This window comes from Melospiza melodia, chromosome 7, assembly GCF_035770615.1.
Source record: "Melospiza melodia melodia isolate bMelMel2 chromosome 7, bMelMel2.pri, whole genome shotgun sequence".
In the NCBI taxonomy this organism is placed as follows: domain Eukaryota; kingdom Metazoa; phylum Chordata; class Aves; order Passeriformes; family Passerellidae; genus Melospiza; species Melospiza melodia.
Window position 1 is genome coordinate 26,080,108 of NC_086200.1, and position 18,350 is coordinate 26,098,457.

Below are 18,350 nucleotides of genomic sequence, written 5' to 3' on the forward strand. Positions count from 1 at the left end.
CCTTCCTCCGCCCCGCCCCGACACCGGGCCCCGCCCTTCCCCTCTTGCTCCGCCCCCAGCGCAGGGCCCGCCCCCGCCCTGCCCCCGCCCCCAGCACCGAGAGGGCTCGGCCAGCGCCGCCCCACAGAGGGGCAGAGGGACGGCGGGACAGCGGGACACCGGGACAGGGGGACACGGGGACACCGGGACACGGGGACAGAGGGACACCGGGACACCGCCCAGCGCGGCGCCCTGCGGCAGTGCAAAGCCCCGGGGACAGCGCGAACCCCGTCCCGCCGCTCCCGGGGCGCTGGCAGGGGCATCCCCGCCCCATCCCGCGCTCTGGCTCGGGAGCCCCCCCAGCTTATTCTGCAGTTGTGTCTGGAACAGAACTTTACACAGACGGTATGATTTGGCAATCTTTATATCCACAATACATCATAACCATGCACAAAAATCGAGTGGTGTGTTTATTTACAAAGTGAATTGCACTTAACACAGGAACCAGGAATAAAAGTAAATGAAAGGAACCTCTCTTCTGGGTTGCATAAAGGCCCACTACTATTTATAGCCTACAAAGCCTGATAGTCAACACTACCATGCATTATCTGATCAGTGTAAAATAGGAATTGCTGTTATTTATTGAAACAGTGCAGCACTGGAGATACTCATTCCATGGAAACATTCCACAAATCACCAACTTCATTTAAGAGTCTGCAAGTAAAGAGAATCTACCCTTCAGCCCCCACTTACTGTGCTTTACTTGAAGGACAGTTCGTCTTAACCTCCAATTGTCTGATTTTCCTTAGCTGAAATTCAAGCCCCTACCTTTAACACTGTTTTAGTCTTTTATGGAAGAAAAAATCTTCCCTAGGTGACTGAGCCACTTCACTGGGATCTTCTTTTCTTCTACGGAGTCCAGAACCTCTAAGCAAGTTCTTCCTTCTGCTTGGAAGGGAAATGAGCACCAAGCCTTGGCAACACTCAACCACAAACAGATCCCATCCCACCTTGTGGAGCAGTACAGCACGCAGGGATCAAAGCACCAGGAGCAAAAATACCTCCTGTACAATTCTCCAACAGCTTGTGTTAAGTAACTGGTTCAAATAAAGGCTCAGCCCGAGCCATTCCACGGCCAGCCAAGAGCTCTGTGCTCACACAAGAGGCCAGCAGGGAGTCACAGGACAGCACCCAAACGGGGCATCCCTGGCCCCACAGAGCTGACCTCCACAGCACACACTGAAATCTTTGTAACTAAGGAGCAAGCCATAACTCATCAACTGGATTTTTATATTTATACAAATATGGAGCTCTAAAACTTTCCTAGGAACCAAACCTCCTTGTTCTGTGCAGGCTCCAGTGAAGATCCCAGACTAACTCCCCTGTCTGGAAGCAATGACTTTGCAGGAAAAGAGGCTGCATTGATCTGATCTGCCCAAGGAATTCATTTTACCAATTCACTGTTTGTGTGCTCAGGACCAAGTCACTCCTATGTATGCATTTTGGCCTTCACCCTCCCCATCATAAGAGGAGAGGCAGCACGACAGACTCCTGCCTAATTCTGCATTAAAGGAGCTGTTCTAGACAGCAGTAGGATGGTTGTGTTATGACACAGGCGGCAGTACTCAGGGCTTTGTAGTGTTTTCAATATTAAAGGAAAGTCAGCCTCAACATTCAAGTAAAGCAAGCAAAGCACACATTCCTTCTTTTCACAGGCAGCTTTCCTGTTATCAGGAATTTTACAAAAGCCAAACTTAGTTCTCAAATCCCTTGGGGCAGATGGAAGAGAGCTGTAACCTTTTTTTTTTCCTGACAGTAATACTGAGAGACACACAGCCAGCAAAGCTGTGGGATGAAGCAGTCAAGTTGAGGTTACATGTAGTCTGTAATTTCCACATCAGGAAAGCATGCATAAGGAGTCTGGGCTACTGCAGAGCTTCTCTGAATGTCAGACAGCTCTTCCAGCATTTCCAGCTTCCTCAGGATCCCTCCAAGTCTTCCCCTCAGTAATTCCAGCACAGTAGTGGGCTGGGTTGTGTGGATGCAGTTTCTAAGGAGCACACAATCCTTCATCAGGACACCAGGAACCCCAGATCACAAGCCTTGTCCCCAGTCTGTGCACAGGAACATGGCCTAACCTGGCACAACTGATCCAATGTCCTTTTCCTATTACCACAAACAGCCCTGTGCTCAGTCTGGGCAGGAGCACCTCAAAGCCACAGAAGGGCTGTGGCTCTGCCTGGAGAGCAGCACAGCAGCCTGGAGAAGAGCCTTGTCCCACAGGGAGGGAGCACAGCAGATGAAAGCCCCCAGCCCATTCCCAGGGCTCTCAGGAGCTGCATGGGTGCCCGTGTGCACACACCCACTGCCCTGTGTGCCCTCCCTGCCACACAACACAACAGAATGGTCCAAGGTCCACCAGTGCTCAGGGGCTTTGGACAATGGAGTTGTTCAAGAGCTCTTCAATACCCATAAAATTTAACTGCACTTAAGCCCTAGACACTGACCTTTCACTGGGACTCTGCAGCAAAGTTTAAAGCCTTCCACAAAGTCAAAGACTAAAGAAAATCTTTGAAGAGACAAGCAAGTGACTAAACTTTCTTGGCTTCTCTCACCAGGCCAGACTGATTCTAGAAACTTCATGTTAAGAGCAGGACTTGCAGAGTAAGCATGTTAATACATCACACTGAACTAATAAGTCTTCTTAACAGTACAATTTCTCCTCATGCTGTCCAGCTAATTTCTTTATATAAAGTTTGTTCAAAAATTAAGGAGCCCAGCTCCACCAGTGTCCACTTGTTCTCAAATGAAATATTTTCAGTATTTCACAATTTTCCATTCTCTCATTGCCAGCTGTCTGAACACTGACTGCACTTCATGGTCTGGTCTTGGACCACCAAAAAGGAGATATCCCAGTTCCCACCTTCTCTCAACAGAATGCTAGTGAAGCAAATACCAAGTGTTGAAAGTGCTTCCTGAACTGGAACTCCCTTAGGACAGAGTCCTGTGATGCCTACCAAGGAATTCATACCCTCATTCAATGGGATCAGGCTGCAAGCATGCACCCTTGAACCTTGAAGGGAACCTCTAAACAAAGCTGAAGAGTAAAAGTGCCAGCACCACGTGCATCCTGTGCTGTGAGCTGGAGCCCTCTCAGTGCATACAGTACAAAATTAAAGGCATTGGTCTGGAAATCTTATAAAAGAAAAGCCATCAGAGTTAACTGCCCTTAATTTTATTACGTAACCAGACAGAACAGTTGAGACTGGAATGTCAGATTTCCTCTTCAAGCACAATTCACAGTTTCATATTTGCTTTGTATCAGTAAAGAAAAATCAACTCACTAATATGCAGCTGGGATTCATCCAGTGAGATACAGGCTCAGAATACAGAGCAAAAACTCACTGCAAATGGTGCCACAAGCCTTCAGGGAGCAGCAGGTGCTTTCCAGCTCTTCCTTTAGATCATTTCACCCAGTATTTACCATCAGAACATTCAGTGGATACCAGAGGGGATACAAGTGTGCAAGAGCTAGTGAGTGATGAAAAGCCATCAGAGATTTGCACAAGCAAGCAAGAGACTGACTACACAAAGTTGTGGTAACATTCTTCCCATTCAGCACAATGAAGAATTATAGTAGTTAGCCCTGCCGATGACAAATCTGTTACATCAGTGAAGTACAATCATTTAAGAGTTACAGTCTGCAGTTCAGTAAAACGGTAAGAAGAAAACAACAGATTAGTAGTTATTATGTGAAATCCTAATATTATGCATTTTAGTAGAGGTCAATAGTGAAAGATCATGAAGAGAAAGTTCCAGATACTATGGATCTGCAGAAGTTTTACAAAATGTATAAAGTATTGTGTTTCTCTACAACAACCAAAACCCTTACAAGTGCAGGTATATATGTGACATGAAAATATTGCCTCACTCACTCAGACAGGGGCAGGAGAGATCTAGAGAAAAAGCAGCATGCAAAAAAAAAACCCCTGGAACTAGCACAGATCCTGCTTTCAGACACTGACCTACAGTACAAAAAGAAGCCTACTTGTACAGGCTGCAAAAGGTTTCTGAAATCAATGTGCTGGCACTTACTGTACAATAATGTTAACTGATTAACATAAGCCATGAATAAATATTACGCCACTTCATAAAGCCTGCACAGGCATTCATGGTGGCAGAGAAAGCAATGCAGACATATTTCATTGTTCCCAAATAAACAAGAAGAGAGAAAGATTTCCCAAGCAGGAAACAGTAAACTACACAGCCAGACTAACTGTATTAGGGGTAATTACAGAATAAGTAATGTTATTTTCAACAGCTTTCTTATGTGTGTGCAGCCACTAAAATCCTCACTGTGAGACTTCATCAGGACAGAAAACAGAGCATTTGGCAGGATAGCTAGTTTAATTTCTCCCCCATGTTTACAGAAACACAAGAAAAAGAGATATCTGACTATGGGAGGAAAAAACCTTGTCACCTAAATATAGTTATTTCTTCAACTGGTAGAGTCAAGTCCCATTGTTCCCCTCCCAGAAAATAACAACAACAACAAAACCAAACTGAAAAAATCCTAGCAAAACCAAAACAAGCCTATTTGATAAGAGTGTTTCATGGGATAATATCCAGCAGCAGATTTTCCAACACAAACATGTCTATCAGATCAGTGACTACATTTCAAGCCCAGAAGTCACCACATGGAAGGGGTTTCAGAGGCAGGAGGATGTTAGCCCTACAATTAAAGCTCTAATATGAGAGGGGAGACTTGGGAATGGAATAAAGGAGGGAGGAGGGAGTCACTGAATCACAGGAGATAGGAAGTGCACACAAGTTTCTAAATGAAGCACAGACAAAGTGGAGGGCACAAGAGTCATCTAGAGAAGGTCACAGGTTCTGACAGCACTGGAGTTTGTTGGATTTCTGTCCGTCAGTGGTTGGCGGGACGCTGATATCCACGACGTTGTTGCCTGGAGACTCATCGTGCGCAGACCGGTCGGCGATTTGCTTCTGCGACACGATGCGGTAGATCTCTGCAAGGACAGCACACGGTGAGAACATGCCAGAACCCAAGGAGAAGGAGATTTTAACTTGAGGGCTCTGAAAGGGAATCTAGGCTAATCAGATGTGGTGTGCAACATCTGGGTGGCATTCCAGCTCTGGAATGACTACAACAGCTCTGTCTGGAAAAGTTAGTAAGACAAGAGTCCTCATTGCCTTCCACAATAGCACTTCCTATCCTGTTCTTTTTCAATGATTCCATGAAAATGGGGGTTATTAAAAGGGTTTTTGTTGCAGTGTGTTGCAACTTCCTGTTTTACTTCCCAGTCCCTTCCCAGGTGTGGCAATACCTCTCTCCCTTCCCCCTCGCCCCCTTGCTGAGTGAGTTCTGTCAATCAGTCTTAACATTCCAGCAAGGCCTCTTGTGGTTGGTCAAGTTCAAAGGATGCCCTTCAGGCCTGGGGTCATTGGCCTGTCTGTGTGTCCCCTGTCCCCTGAGACCCTCCTCCTCCCACCTGCTTGGTGCTCACCTTTCCCTCCCCCTGTCCCTGGGCTTCAATTGAGCCAGAACCATGTGCTTGCCATTCTGTTGGAGCTGTTACCAAGATTCAGACGTCTGTGACCATGGAATAAAACTCTGGATTAAACCCTCTGCAGAATCCGTCTCCTTTTCCTCTTCACCTTAGCCTGAAGCCCTTCCACCTGAGGTAAACTGAGTTTCTACAAGCCTGGGTTTGTTTCAGTGCCCAGCTGCAACCTCCAGCCAGCCAAAAGTGTCTCTGAGGTGAAACACCACAGCTGCCACCTTTGGCCCAGCAGCAAGGGTCAGACGAGCCCGGGCACATTCTACCTGGTAATATTGGGATCATATTCCAATAGGTTTTCAAATGGGAAAGGAGCAAGAATGCTCATTCTAAAACAGGGAATCATCATCTTTGTGACTGAAAAAAAGCAAGCAGCATACTCTAGAAACACCAATCACCAGGGTGCTGGGAAACCTCCACTGCAGCAACAGGTTACCCAATGTCCACCTCCACTCCCGGCAACTGCTGCCACCAGGTAACAGCAATGCTCCTCCCTAAACACATCAGTGCTCCTACCAAGGAACAGCAATGCTCCTCCCTAAAACACATCAGTGTTCCTACCAAGGAACAGCAATGCTCCTCCCTAAAACACATCAGCTTTCCTACTAAGTAACAGCAATGCTCCTCTCTGGAACACATCAGTGTTCCTACTAAGTAACAGCAATGCTCCTCCCTAAAACACATCAGTGTTCCTACCAAGTAACAGCAATGCTCCTCCCTAAAACACATCAATGTTCCTACCAAGTAACAGCAATGCTCCTCCCTAAAACACATCAGTGTTCCTACCAAGTAACAGCAATGCTCCTTTGCAACACATCAGTTTTCCTACCTATGACAGTAAAAGCTGCATGGGTCCATAAAGCCCCAGACTTCTCCAAATGAATTTATTTGACTCAAACTAACTTAATGCTTGAAAGCATACAGATCCACAAAGCTGTAACCACTGAAGACAGACTGCCAACTTAAAAGCTTTCACAACCAAACTGTTTCAACTGCATACTTAGCAGAAGTCTAGTAAGTGGAAAGGTTTTTAAGTTAAATTATTTCACTGACTATAAGCCCTTGTTCCAACTTCCCTCCATTGTGAAACAGGAAAAGGGCAAGTACTTCCCTGGAAGTCTGTGGTAAATATTATGGTCACATTCATAGAGCCACAACTCCAAAACAGCAACACCCAAAGCCTTTAGTAAGGATTAAAAATCACAGAGGACTGTGCAGGGTTTTTTAATGGGGATTTTTGGTGGCTTTTTGGTTTTTTTTTTAAGAATCTGCACAACATATATTTATGTTGTTTAAAATGAAAAGCTTTAACTCAAAGCCAGTCTTATCACTGGCTACCAACAGATCTTTGCTAAAGGAAGGAGGGCTGTTCAGAGGCTATCACACCTTTTTCTTTCCTGCTCAGTACTGTATTTGAATTTCAGCTGTTTAGAGTGGTTGCCAAGCCCCCTTTGCTTTGGGGTAGCATCTCTTTGGGGTGTTTTGTGGGGTTTTTTTTCTTCCAGTTGTTAGTGATTCCTCAAACAAGTGTCCAGTAAGGAAACTCCTGTCCTGCTGTTCCCATTCTCTTCCCTCCACCAAGCCCCCTGTGGTGGTTCCCAACTCACTACTCTACACAGCACATTTTCCTAGGTTCCTTCTCTCTTAGAAGAATGATTCTCCCCCAGGTGCAATCACTTTAGGAATAATCTTTTCAGGACTTCTCAGTCTTATTATCCATGTGCCTATGCTACCTGAGCAGACAATCTCAACACTTTTGGGAGCCCAGGTGCTGTGAGAGAGGGGTTTGAGTTCAGTTTGCCTGGGCCTGACCTCAGCTTGAGGTGTTACAGCACTGTGGCTCTCCTAGAGTGGCCTGAGGCCAGCATCTCTAACCTGGGTCAGTCTCAGGACAACACTGCAAGGGAAGACAGGATGGATGGTGACTGTTGAACTACACTCAGAACACTAAAATAAAAAATACTCTCTCAAAGTGCCAGGGAAGTTGCTTCAAATCCAGCCAAGTGTCCCAGATCAGCCACAAATCTGCTACACGGTGCAAGACCAGCCCAGCTCCAGCTGTGGGCAGTTGGCTCTGCCTCACACTCCAGATGCTTCACTAGTGGCTCTTGAATAACACAGATCTGCTGGGCACCAAATACAGCCCATTCCTCATCTGTCAGGCTTTTACCTAAGGGAGCAGCTTGGGTACCCTTTATTTCCTGTCTGCCTCATCTTGGGCACCTTGGAGTCAGAGCTGGGGTTGCTCAGTCTGGAGAAGAAAAGGCTCTGGGAAGATCTTAATGCAGACTACCAACAACTACAGTCCCCCAAGGGAGCTGGAGAGGGACTCTGGACAAGGGCCTGGAGGTACAGAACAAGGGGGAATGGCTTCCCACTGCCACAGGGCAGGGCTAGATGGGATAGTGGGAAGAAACACTTTGCTGTGAGGGTGGGCAGGCCCTGGCACAGGGTGCCCAGAGCAGCTGTGGCTGCCCCTGGATCCCTGGCAGTGCCCAAGGCCAGGCTGGGCAGGGCTGGGAGCACCCTGGGACAGTGGGAGGTGTCCCTGCCCGTGGCTCACTGTCAACCTGACATCCTCCAGAAACCCCAGGTCCTTCTCTGCAGAAGATGCTGTTGGTGCAGTGCAGTCACCACCTTTGCTATCAGCTGAGACTAAGAGTTCAGTAGTCTGAAAATGCTACCAGCCTGCTTTGGTGCAAGAGAAGATACTGCAACACTTAACTTCCAGCATGGCTGGGGCTTCACTGCTGAGATTTTGTGCAGGCACAGAAGTACAGTTAGCAGTCCCTTTACAACAGTGCAATTGCAATAGCTTGAACTTATGGAACATCAGGAGATAGAAACCTCCAGGAGACAGAAACCCTCACCTGGGACAGAAGGGGGTGTATGGGGTGGGAGGCAGAACACAAAGGTGAGATCAGAAAGCTTGCAAAGCAACCATTGTTCCCACCACTCATTTCCAAAACATTCCAGAAAACTACAGACTATGCCCATGAAAAAGATCCACCACCTCAGCTGCTCCTCTGAATCCATAACAAACCATACCTGTAAGGATGTTCTTGAAGGCTTCTTCTACATTTGTGGAGTCCAGAGCAGATGTTTCAATAAAAGATAAGTTATTTTTTTCTGTAATAAACAAGAAGTGGTTCAGTTAAACAAATTAATGACACTTTATTTCACATTTACTTTGAGGTTTTTTAACTTTTACTTTAGGCCAAACCAGCCAGGGCACAGTAATTTTTTCTCATTTCCTTGTTGCACAAGGAACACCTTGGTGCTGGAGTTCAGCAACATTTCCTTTGCCCAAAGTGCAAGAACATTTTCCCCACTGCAGCCCTTGCTCAGCCAAACAACACAAAATACCATTCTCTTCTGGCTACAGATCACACCCAGAGGTACCCTGAGCAAGAGCCCCAGCAAAAGCACATCAGCTGCTACAGAGACACAATTCTCCTCTGCAATCCCAAGATCAAAAGACCTATACTTTCCTAATCAGACCCCACTTCCAAATAACAATGACCCCCTGAAACAGTCTATTTTCTTCTTTCCTCTTACAACACAATTTTTAAAAATTATTATTAAAAAAAGAAAGTGATTAACACTGAAATATCATACCTAGAATGGTTCTGTATCACCTGCCCAGGAACAGGTAAATTTCAGTAATGGAGCTTAAACAGCAACAATTAGAGCATCACTAGCAATTTAAAACAGCCTCAGGAAGAAGTCCAGGGTTAAAAAGTTAAAAGAAGTTGAATCAAGTGACCAAAGTAAGAGACTATCTGGGGCACCCACCAACTTGTTTTGCTTCTTTTACATAAATGTCACTTCTCCTCCATCTGAAAATTTAAAGTGGCTTTATTACCCTCAGGGTACTTGCTTACCAGCAAACTTCAGAGAGTGTGTATAAGCAAGCCTTGGTAATATTTCTAGAGGTATTTTAGAAGCTGTACATTTACATTCCACCTCCAAGCTTGACAGCCACACAAAAGCTGAATGTGCCCAGGCCTTTCAGGACAAAAGAATATGTGACCAGCGCTCTGCCAGGTAAGGAAGAGAGAAGGAATGCAGTGGCAGCATCTTACATAACTCACTTGACTTCTCCCAACAAATAATAATTCTCAAACCTGATGATTGCTGCATTAAATGAGACTAGATGACACCACTACATGCATCAGTGCTCTAGAGCAGCAACCACCCCATCTAAGAGAAGGTTCAGCATTCATTTGTAGCTGTCCACATTGATATCTACTCAGCAGAAGCAGGTCTCTAGGAAGGAAGGATGGACATTTTCTATTGTGATTTTTTTTATTTTCATTTTGATATTCTCTCTTCTAAACGCTGCTTACTGTTTCTAGCCTCGTTAGAAGAAGTGTTTATTCTTCAGCTATCAGGCAGCTTGTAGTAGATAGGGTCAGGCGCTCGGAAAATCTCACGATGTCACGGAAAGCAGCAGGATTCCTCTCCCCCTAACGCCTAGTGATAAAGGATCACCCAAGAATGTAGTCCCCCCTAACATTAGTAACTTTCAACTCCTCACTAACCAATTACAGTAAGGTAAGACCCCCTGACATAGAGAAAAAACTTTCCCAGTATAAAACCCAACGAGACGAGACAATAAAGGTCTTGAACCGTCCACCATACTGGTGTCTGCGTGTGTTCTTGGCCCGAGTGACCCTGAGCAGTGAGTCGCCGTGCCGTTTCCTCAGAACCAAGTCGCCTCGCCTTGCTTCAGAAGGCAACAGCAGCTCAAGGACAGTGTTTCAAAAACATGTACTACCACTAGATTTAAAAAACAACAGAAAACTGCAAACTAAAAATGGCAAAGAGAATGCTCAAAAAAAACCCAAACCAACCACACATGCTAGTTAATAAGTCAAGATATTTCAATATAAAAAACCAAAAACTAACAAAACATCTTAAATGCCTTTTTTAGGGTCCAAGCTAAAGCTGGAGGTGGGAGCTGAGCCCTGGACAAAGGGTGAGATCCCAGCAGCCCAGCCGTACCTGCGAAGGCCCGGGCCTCGTCGGTGGGCACGGCCCGCAGGTGGCGCAGGTCGCTCTTGTTGCCCACCAGCATGATGACGATGTTGTTGTCGGCGTGGTCCCGCAGCTCCTTCAGCCAGCGCTCCACGTTCTCGTAGGTGAGGTGTTTGGCAATGTCATAGACGAGCAGAGCCCCAACAGCACCGCGGTAGTACCTGGAAACAGGAGGCACAGCCCTTGAGCAGGGCTCTGTCCCAGCCACACCAGCACCCGGCCCATCCCGCCCTCCGTAACGCGCTCCCCGTCACAAAAAGCTGTGCTGATGCAGACACTGTTGTTGGAGTGGTTTCGAAGCCTAAGACCAAGTTCCAAATGCAGGGCTTTCTTCTAATAGCATTTCTAAAAAAGTCCAGTGTGTGTACCAAAATGCTGGAGAGCCTCCTGAAAACGTCCTGTCTGCTCCAGCTGTGTATAGGAAAACTCACCATTGCAGAATCGCTGCAGCTGGGAGGTTTTTGTGAAGTTACAACCTAACTTTCTCCAGGAAAACAGCCCTTAATAAAATGTCAGTATTTGTTCCTGATCCTTCAACTATCTCCTGTCCCTCCTACAAATTAAAGAGGGGACTCTGGACGATAGATATTGTCACTACCCATCAACCTCTAATCCAGGAACAGGGTTTGCCTCCTCAGCGCAGGTTTGGGCCCATTTCCACACAAGCCAATCTGTATCAGCAATCCTGTAACATCCGTATCTCTCTTCCACACAATCCTACCATTTCTCCTCAGTTCTGCCAGCACCTGTCTGACATGTTGTTGAACTGAGTCAGGGCACCAAGTCAGCAGAAATCATTCTCTTTTCCCCGATGTTTGGCATTCTGCTGGCCAAGCAGGCTGAACTGGCTGAGTGATGTGTCAAGCAGCAGTTAGTGCCAGCACAAAGGAGAGGCAGGATCACAGGACTGCAGCTGCACTAACTCCCAGCAGTAAAACCTGTTGTTGATGACCCAGACTAGACTAGAAGTTTTTACAGCAAGAGCAAGGGTCACAAAAAAATTTCTTAAAGTCAACTAACAAATCCAGAAAATATGCAATTTGAAATTGTCACTTACATCTGCTTCTGCATCCCTTTCCCTATAGACTGCTCCCTTTGGGCTTCAGGGTCTCCTGGTTTTCTCCCATCTTGACAATTCCTTTTACCTTGAGTTTAATGGCTCAATCCATTAATGACTCAGAAACATGTTTTTACCTTTAAAAACTGATACACATCTGTAACATAAAAAATCAACTCACTGATCAAAAAATGCTCTGGAGAACCAGGTCTGACCAAAGGATTTGCTTTTTGTCCTCTGCAGGATACTTTTGCCAGCATAGAAATAGGTACAGCTCAAACCACTCTGCAGATTAACAAGGTGCCACAGGTGAAAGAGCTTCTCACCTCCAGGGATTGTGCCCAATGTTGCACAGCCTGCACTATCATTGCTCCCTTCCTACTTCCTGGCTATTCAGTGTCTGCACTCATGTATCTAATTTTCAGGGCTGTGATTAATTCTAAGTCATTGAGATTTCAAAGGACTTTGTGGCTGCAGGTTTTCCTAAAAATACCCTCAATCTCAAGACTAAGGAGGCAGTTGAGACCAGAAGCCATGGGTGTTACAGTAAGCCACCATACCTAGACCAAAACTTGATACCAACAGTACCCAGCTTCCATCTGAAATGACACTCACTCCACATAATGAATGCAGCACATTCAGCACAGACAAAAAACTAAATCCCAAAACTCCAACAGAATTTCCCACAGTTTTGATTTAAGCTGTCATTTGTTATTGTCATCCGTAACCGTAACATGAGAATCTAAAACGTACTTTCATTATATTAATCAAGGGAACACAAAAGTATTTGCTACCTTATGACTTGGATCCACACTTAAGTCTGTCACAATGACGTTGTCAGGTGTGCCAAGTGTGTTTCACTCTCTACCCAGACATTTACCTGCAGCATCTCTGCTCGTGTGGAGCACAGGGAGGGTACTCACGCTGAGGTGATGGCTCGGTATCGCTCCTGGCCCGCAGTGTCCCAGATCTGCGCTTTTATCGTCTTCCCATCCACCTGGATGCTCCTGGTGGCAAATTCCACCCCAATGGTGCTCTTGCTTTCCAGATTGAACTCATTGCGTGTGAAACGTGACAGAAGGTTACTTTTCCCAACTCCAGAGTCTCCAATCAACACAACTGAAAGCAAAGACATTATTTTCACAATTAATTTCTCACACCAGCACCAACTCCAGGCTGCAGCTTGGCCTGGCAGGCAGCACCCACCAGAAATGCACTCAGATAACACAGGAGAGACAACACAGACAACACCACAGTCTTTACTATGCACACCTTGCTTCTCCAAGCCCAGGAGAGCCCCAAGCTGTTTTGTGCTGGTCCTCAGAGGTGAAAATGAGAAATTGCTACAGTGACTCTCAAAGTCAAACAGTGCTTTGGAAGCCCCAACCACTGCAGCAGGCAGAGGTAAGACATGCCCCTCACACACTCAACCTTTGGCACAGGAAGGCTGCAACCCACATTTTAAGAAACACTACAGGCAAGAATATGGCAACAGGCCACTTGTCTGCCCAAGAAAAGCCTTTATACAGTGTAAGTGAACTCTATTTTTATTTAAAAAAATAAAAAACATGGTAAGTAAACAATCAGTTGCAGTCCCTGTTGGAGTCATATAGGGTGTTCTAATTTAATAATTTAATTAATAAATCTGTTCACCACAAAAAGGGGAAAACGGGAGATATTTGGTACTACAAAAAAGATACAAAGCAAAGCAGAACTTCATCCAACAAAACAAGTTGTAGTAGACTGCATGAGAAGTAAGAGATGAGCTAGAAACCTCTGCCCCCACACATGGTGTTGCCATGATAACAGAAAATGTAAGTGCAGAGAGATCTTCAGCACACAAAACCCAGCTTTCCTGAAAGGAATTGTGAAAACAGAGGCACATCTTGAGGCAGGAGATTCCCTCTACTTTTTTGCTTATAGATGAGAGCAAGAAACAACAGAGAGAAACACAGCTGAAACAGCTGAGCCAAGCTCCCTTCCTCTCACAAACACTCTTATCACATACCCTTTGGAATTCAAGTGTCCTGGCTCAAGCAAAAAAGGAAGAAAGGCAGCCAGCCTCTGTGAGCTTCTTTAACCTAGGGAATATTTCCTACTCCAGCTCTAAGCACACATTTGCTGATCTTCCTCATTCACTTGCTCTGCTTTTCCTACAGAAAAGCAGACATGGACAAAAAACGGTCCCAGTTTCCCCCCAGCAACTACAGAAGAACCTTCTCATTGCACACTCCCAGAATGAGCTCACCAGTGTTTTCCCAGGGCCAAGGATCATCCTTGTCTTTCAGTGGTGCCTCAGCTTTTCTCTGCTCAGGCCATTGTTTGAGGATGGAGCCCTGCTCCAGCTCGCTGCCATCCCAGCCCTGAGCACATTCCCCGGCTGGTGCTGGAGCCTGGCTCTGCTGCACAGGGCCATTGTTGAAAGGCTGCAGAGCCCCTGTGCAGCTCCTCTGCCTGAGAGCACAGCCAGACAATCGTGCTGGCACAGCTGAGCAGGCAGAACACAGCACAGCAGGAACGGGCAGCCCGCAAGGCACCACAGCTCCCACCCAGGAGAACTCAACCAGCTCCTCACAGGGCTCTGCCTGCCCTGGCAAACAGCCTAAACCACTTTCTAGGGTATGAGAACAGATAGATGAAAACAAGATTTTATTCCAAGTTCTAACTCTAGGATTTTGTCATCTTTATTTTCCAGACAGTTTTCCATCACTAATTCCATGGGATTGTCCAAGAACAGGCAGAGGTCGCCCATCCTGCACAGGGAGCTGGGGCTGGAGTAGGCTCCATCCTACAGCAAAGCCCTGGCCAGAACCAAAAGTAACAATATCCACCACACAAGCTAGACCAGATTGGAAGACCCCCGAGGCTTCCAGCTGTTTCTGAAGGAGCTATCTTCCCATGAGTTTGCAGCTGGAGAAAGCACAGCCTTGCCACATTCTAGCCATCTCTCAGGCTCTGGCATTTTAAAAGTATCAATTTGGGGCATAAACCATGCAAATGGCTCCCAGGTCATTAACTCCATCTGTCACTGGAAGAAAATTCCAGGGGTCCTGTGCTCCTTTGGCTGGTTATTCACAGGCTCCCTTCACCGTGCTGCCCCACACTCCAGCAGAGCTTCTAGGAGAGCATTTTTCAGAAGTCACAGGAAGGCAACCAGATCCCAATTCAATAAAGAGCATTCCTAGAGTTTCCATGTGCTTCTTATTAATACCCAATCTTGAGCACTAAAAGGGCATTTGCACTTTCAGGAGAAAGATGCCAAGACTGGGTGCCCCACATACAGAGAGAAGCTACAAACTTATTTTCTACAGGAGCTGAGCAAGAAGATACCTTCAACATTCTGGACTAAGTGATTAGATCTTGGGAAAGTTTCTAAATTTGGTAACAGACCACCACACAGTATTGCCTGTTCAAATTCAGAAGTCATGACAGAGAAGGAAAGAGTTCCAAATGAGAGCTTAAGAGTCTGAATACTCTCTAAACACATCTCACCAGAACCGAGGAACTCACTCTCCAAATGCCCCTAAGGGCCCCACTGGTGATGAAAAGATCCTGGCAGTGACATGAACCAAAAACCAGCACCAGCCACCTTCAGATGGCCCAGAGCACACAGACAAGCCTTGCACAGTGCCCTGTTTATATCCTGAATCCTGCTCCTTCATTATTCCCGATTTTCCCTCTCCTCCAGCACCCCCTGCCACTCTGTGGGTTATGCATCACCACCACATCACCAACTCAGTCACCACCTCACTGTGCCTCCTGTGTCTGCAACACCCAGAGCTACAGCACAATCCCACCCCACACACCTGCCCTGGACGCTGACATCCTTGTACACAACAAGCCAAAGTCAGAATGGAAATTCCAGTGCCATACATCACTGGTAAGAAAGGGGAAATAAACAGATCAATTTCTGACAGAATTCTAAAAACACTCATTTATTCATCTGGGAAAAAGAATATATATTTTTGAGTATATAAGAAGATTAAGACTCCCTCTAGCAGACACCATCTAATGAGAGTTTGTGACAAATCTGAAGTACATAAGGTTGCCAGATATTGGTGACTAATAGGATACACATTTGTTTTTAAAAACCACAGCCTTAGCTACACAGAGACTAATCAGAGCAGTCTAAACTCCCACAAAAGTAAAAGAACACTCTTTTGCCCTATGGCTGATTTTTCCTGCCTTTTCCATGAGCCAGCACACATCTGCACAACCTCAGATTTAATTTTTAAAATAAACACCGATAGTAGCTAATCTTGGGAGCAAAATTAATGTGCAGCTCACATTTAATAGGCACAAGGCTTCCCACACTTTTAACGGCTCTTCAAAGGTCACGAATTCAATTCCAAATCAACGCATTCAAAACACATCCTGAGAAGTCCCTGCTTTTTCACCATTCCTGCTACAAACCTGACTGGGAATAGAGGCCAGAACTGCTGGCTCCACGTGGGTCACATCCCTGAGCACAGGCACAAGCTCTTCGCAGCCTCACACCCCACACAGCCCTGCATACAAACCTTGGCTCCTTCCCCCAAAGGATGCTTTAGGCACTTTGGTAAAGAGGAATATTCTGTTGTGATCAATAAAATAAGCAGTTCTGTTGGGATGCACACAGAAAAAAAGGGAAATTGGGAACAAAGAAGCAGTAGGTCAGCAGAGCAGATCTGACTGTAATCACTCACAATCCCAGACTGCTCCCAAACCTTAAGTTAGTCATTGCCTGCCACATGCTGTCCTTTGGAAATAGGTGGCAGGGGAAACAGTCAAGCTTTAAATTTAATAAAAATAAACCTTCCCAGACTTAAGATCCTCCTACATCATTATTTCTACCTCCAACTACTACACAGACTGGCAGAACATAGTTCAAAAGTCATCTGTGTAGCTAAGAAGGGGCTAAACCACAAACCAAACAAAGTCCTGGACATCATTATAGCAACTGTCCTTGAGGTTTAATTCTACTACTGAAGGAGGCAAAAAGAAAAGTAGGAGAGTTGGTCCCACAGCAGAGCACTCATCCCACTTGGTCCTATTTATATTATTTTTTGTCTAGTCCCAAAAAGCCTCAGAAGAAGGAAAAGATAAATAATCAAACCCACAAAGAAATCCTTCTCTATCTACTTTTTTTTTTTTTTTTTTTTTTTTAGAAATCCACACAACAACCCCTCCCAAAAGATGCACAGAAAAGGACAATTCTCTCACCAGTTTTTTATCGTGTGCTACAAAGTTTGCCAGCATCACCACAGCACAGATCCTGACCAAATGGCTTTAGGTTCAGTCTCATTCCAAATAACATTAAAAACGCATTTCAAAGCAAGTATTTTCAAGATGAATGCATTCTCCCTAGCTAATTGACTATTCAGAGAAAGAAAAAAATAAGTACAATTTTTAGGCTTTCAAGTTCCTGGCTATTAAACCACCTGGGAAACAGACTTCAGAAGGAAACTACTTCAGACTCAGACAGTTTAGTATATTTTTACAGTCTGGTTGTCTGCTTTATAGGCGGAGAAGAAATAAGGGCTTTTTCCCCCATTGTCTTCAAGATTCAACCCCCTGTAAAACAAATAAAGCAATGGGCAAATATATTTATAAAATATTTCCCACAGATGAGTAACTGTTCTTTTCTTTGCTCCACAAGTTCAGAATCACTGCTGCCCTTGTGAGCGTCCAGGTACAAAGACATCGAACGCCTGGGAAATTGTCACAGCAGCAGGAGACCCCCAGAGCCCTCACAGACCGCCACAGCACCGCTGGCTCTGCCCCTCCCAAGAGCGAACTCTGGGGATGGAAATCAGCTTTCAGCCACTCTACCAACAGTAGATCCAGTGCAAAACAGGCGAGGAAACCAAACCGAGGGTGCTACACCCACCTGCACTGCTCCTCGGGCCTCACAGGCAGAGCTGTGGGCTGCTCCGGGAAATTGGGCAGCTTGAGCCCCTGGACAGGCCGGCCTGGGGAAACACCCACGGGACAGAGAGCCCGCAGCCATCCCACGGGATGGCATCCCCCGGCTGTCCCCGGAGCCAGCGCAGGAGGAGCAGCACCGAGCCCCTCACAAGAGCCCTGGCCAGCCCGACATGCCAAGGAAGGGCCAGGGCAGGCGGCAAACACCCATCAGCACAGCCAGTTAACGCCGCTCCGCTCCCAGGCTCCCGGTACTGGCGCTCAGCGGGGACCTGCGAAGGAGCCTCCACCGAAGCTGGCGGTTTTGCAGCTCCGACTCGACACCAGGCGATCTCCACACAGCCACAGGCACGGCTGGGCACAGCCCCGGCCCGCGGCCCGCCCGCTCCCCGCCGCGGCTCGGGTCGCCTCCGGGGATCGCAGCCGCCCAGCTGCTGGCGCACAGCCCACGCGGGCCGGGCCGGGCCGGGCCGGGGCGGAGCGGGCAGGCCCTTGCGGCTCTGCCGCCGCTCCCCCGGCTCAGACCAGGCCGGGGGCCCACAAGGCCGTCCCGCGCACCAAGGCCGCGGCGGACGTCCCGGGCCCGCGCGGCCCGCTGGTCCCGGCCGAGACCGGCGCGGTGCGGCGGCCGCGGCCCTGCTGAGCACGTACCTTTGAACAGATAGTCGTACTCGTCGTCGCGGGTGCCCATGGCGATGGCGGCGCCGACCCTCTGCCTGCCCGGCACCGACCGCGGCCCAGCCGGGGAGGGGCGCTCCCGCACCACCCAATCAGCGCCCGCCAGAAAC

General features: G+C 47.0%; 1 protein-coding gene across 1 annotated transcript; it reads right to left on the bottom strand.

Moving 5' to 3' along the window:
* Nucleotides 1-385: 385 nt before the first annotated feature.
* Nucleotides 386-18,319, bottom strand: RAB11B (RAB11B, member RAS oncogene family). The gene is made up of 5 exons (XM_063160778.1): nucleotides 18,214-18,319; nucleotides 12,582-12,777; nucleotides 10,569-10,762; nucleotides 8,610-8,690; nucleotides 386-5,009 (listed from the first exon to the last, which is right to left on the bottom strand). Exons 1-5 carry the CDS (start codon nucleotides 18,251-18,253, stop codon nucleotides 4,864-4,866), a joined length of 657 nt encoding a protein of 218 aa, XP_063016848.1. The 5' UTR covers nucleotides 18,254-18,319; the 3' UTR covers nucleotides 386-4,863.
* Nucleotides 18,320-18,350: the final 31 nt, after the last annotated feature.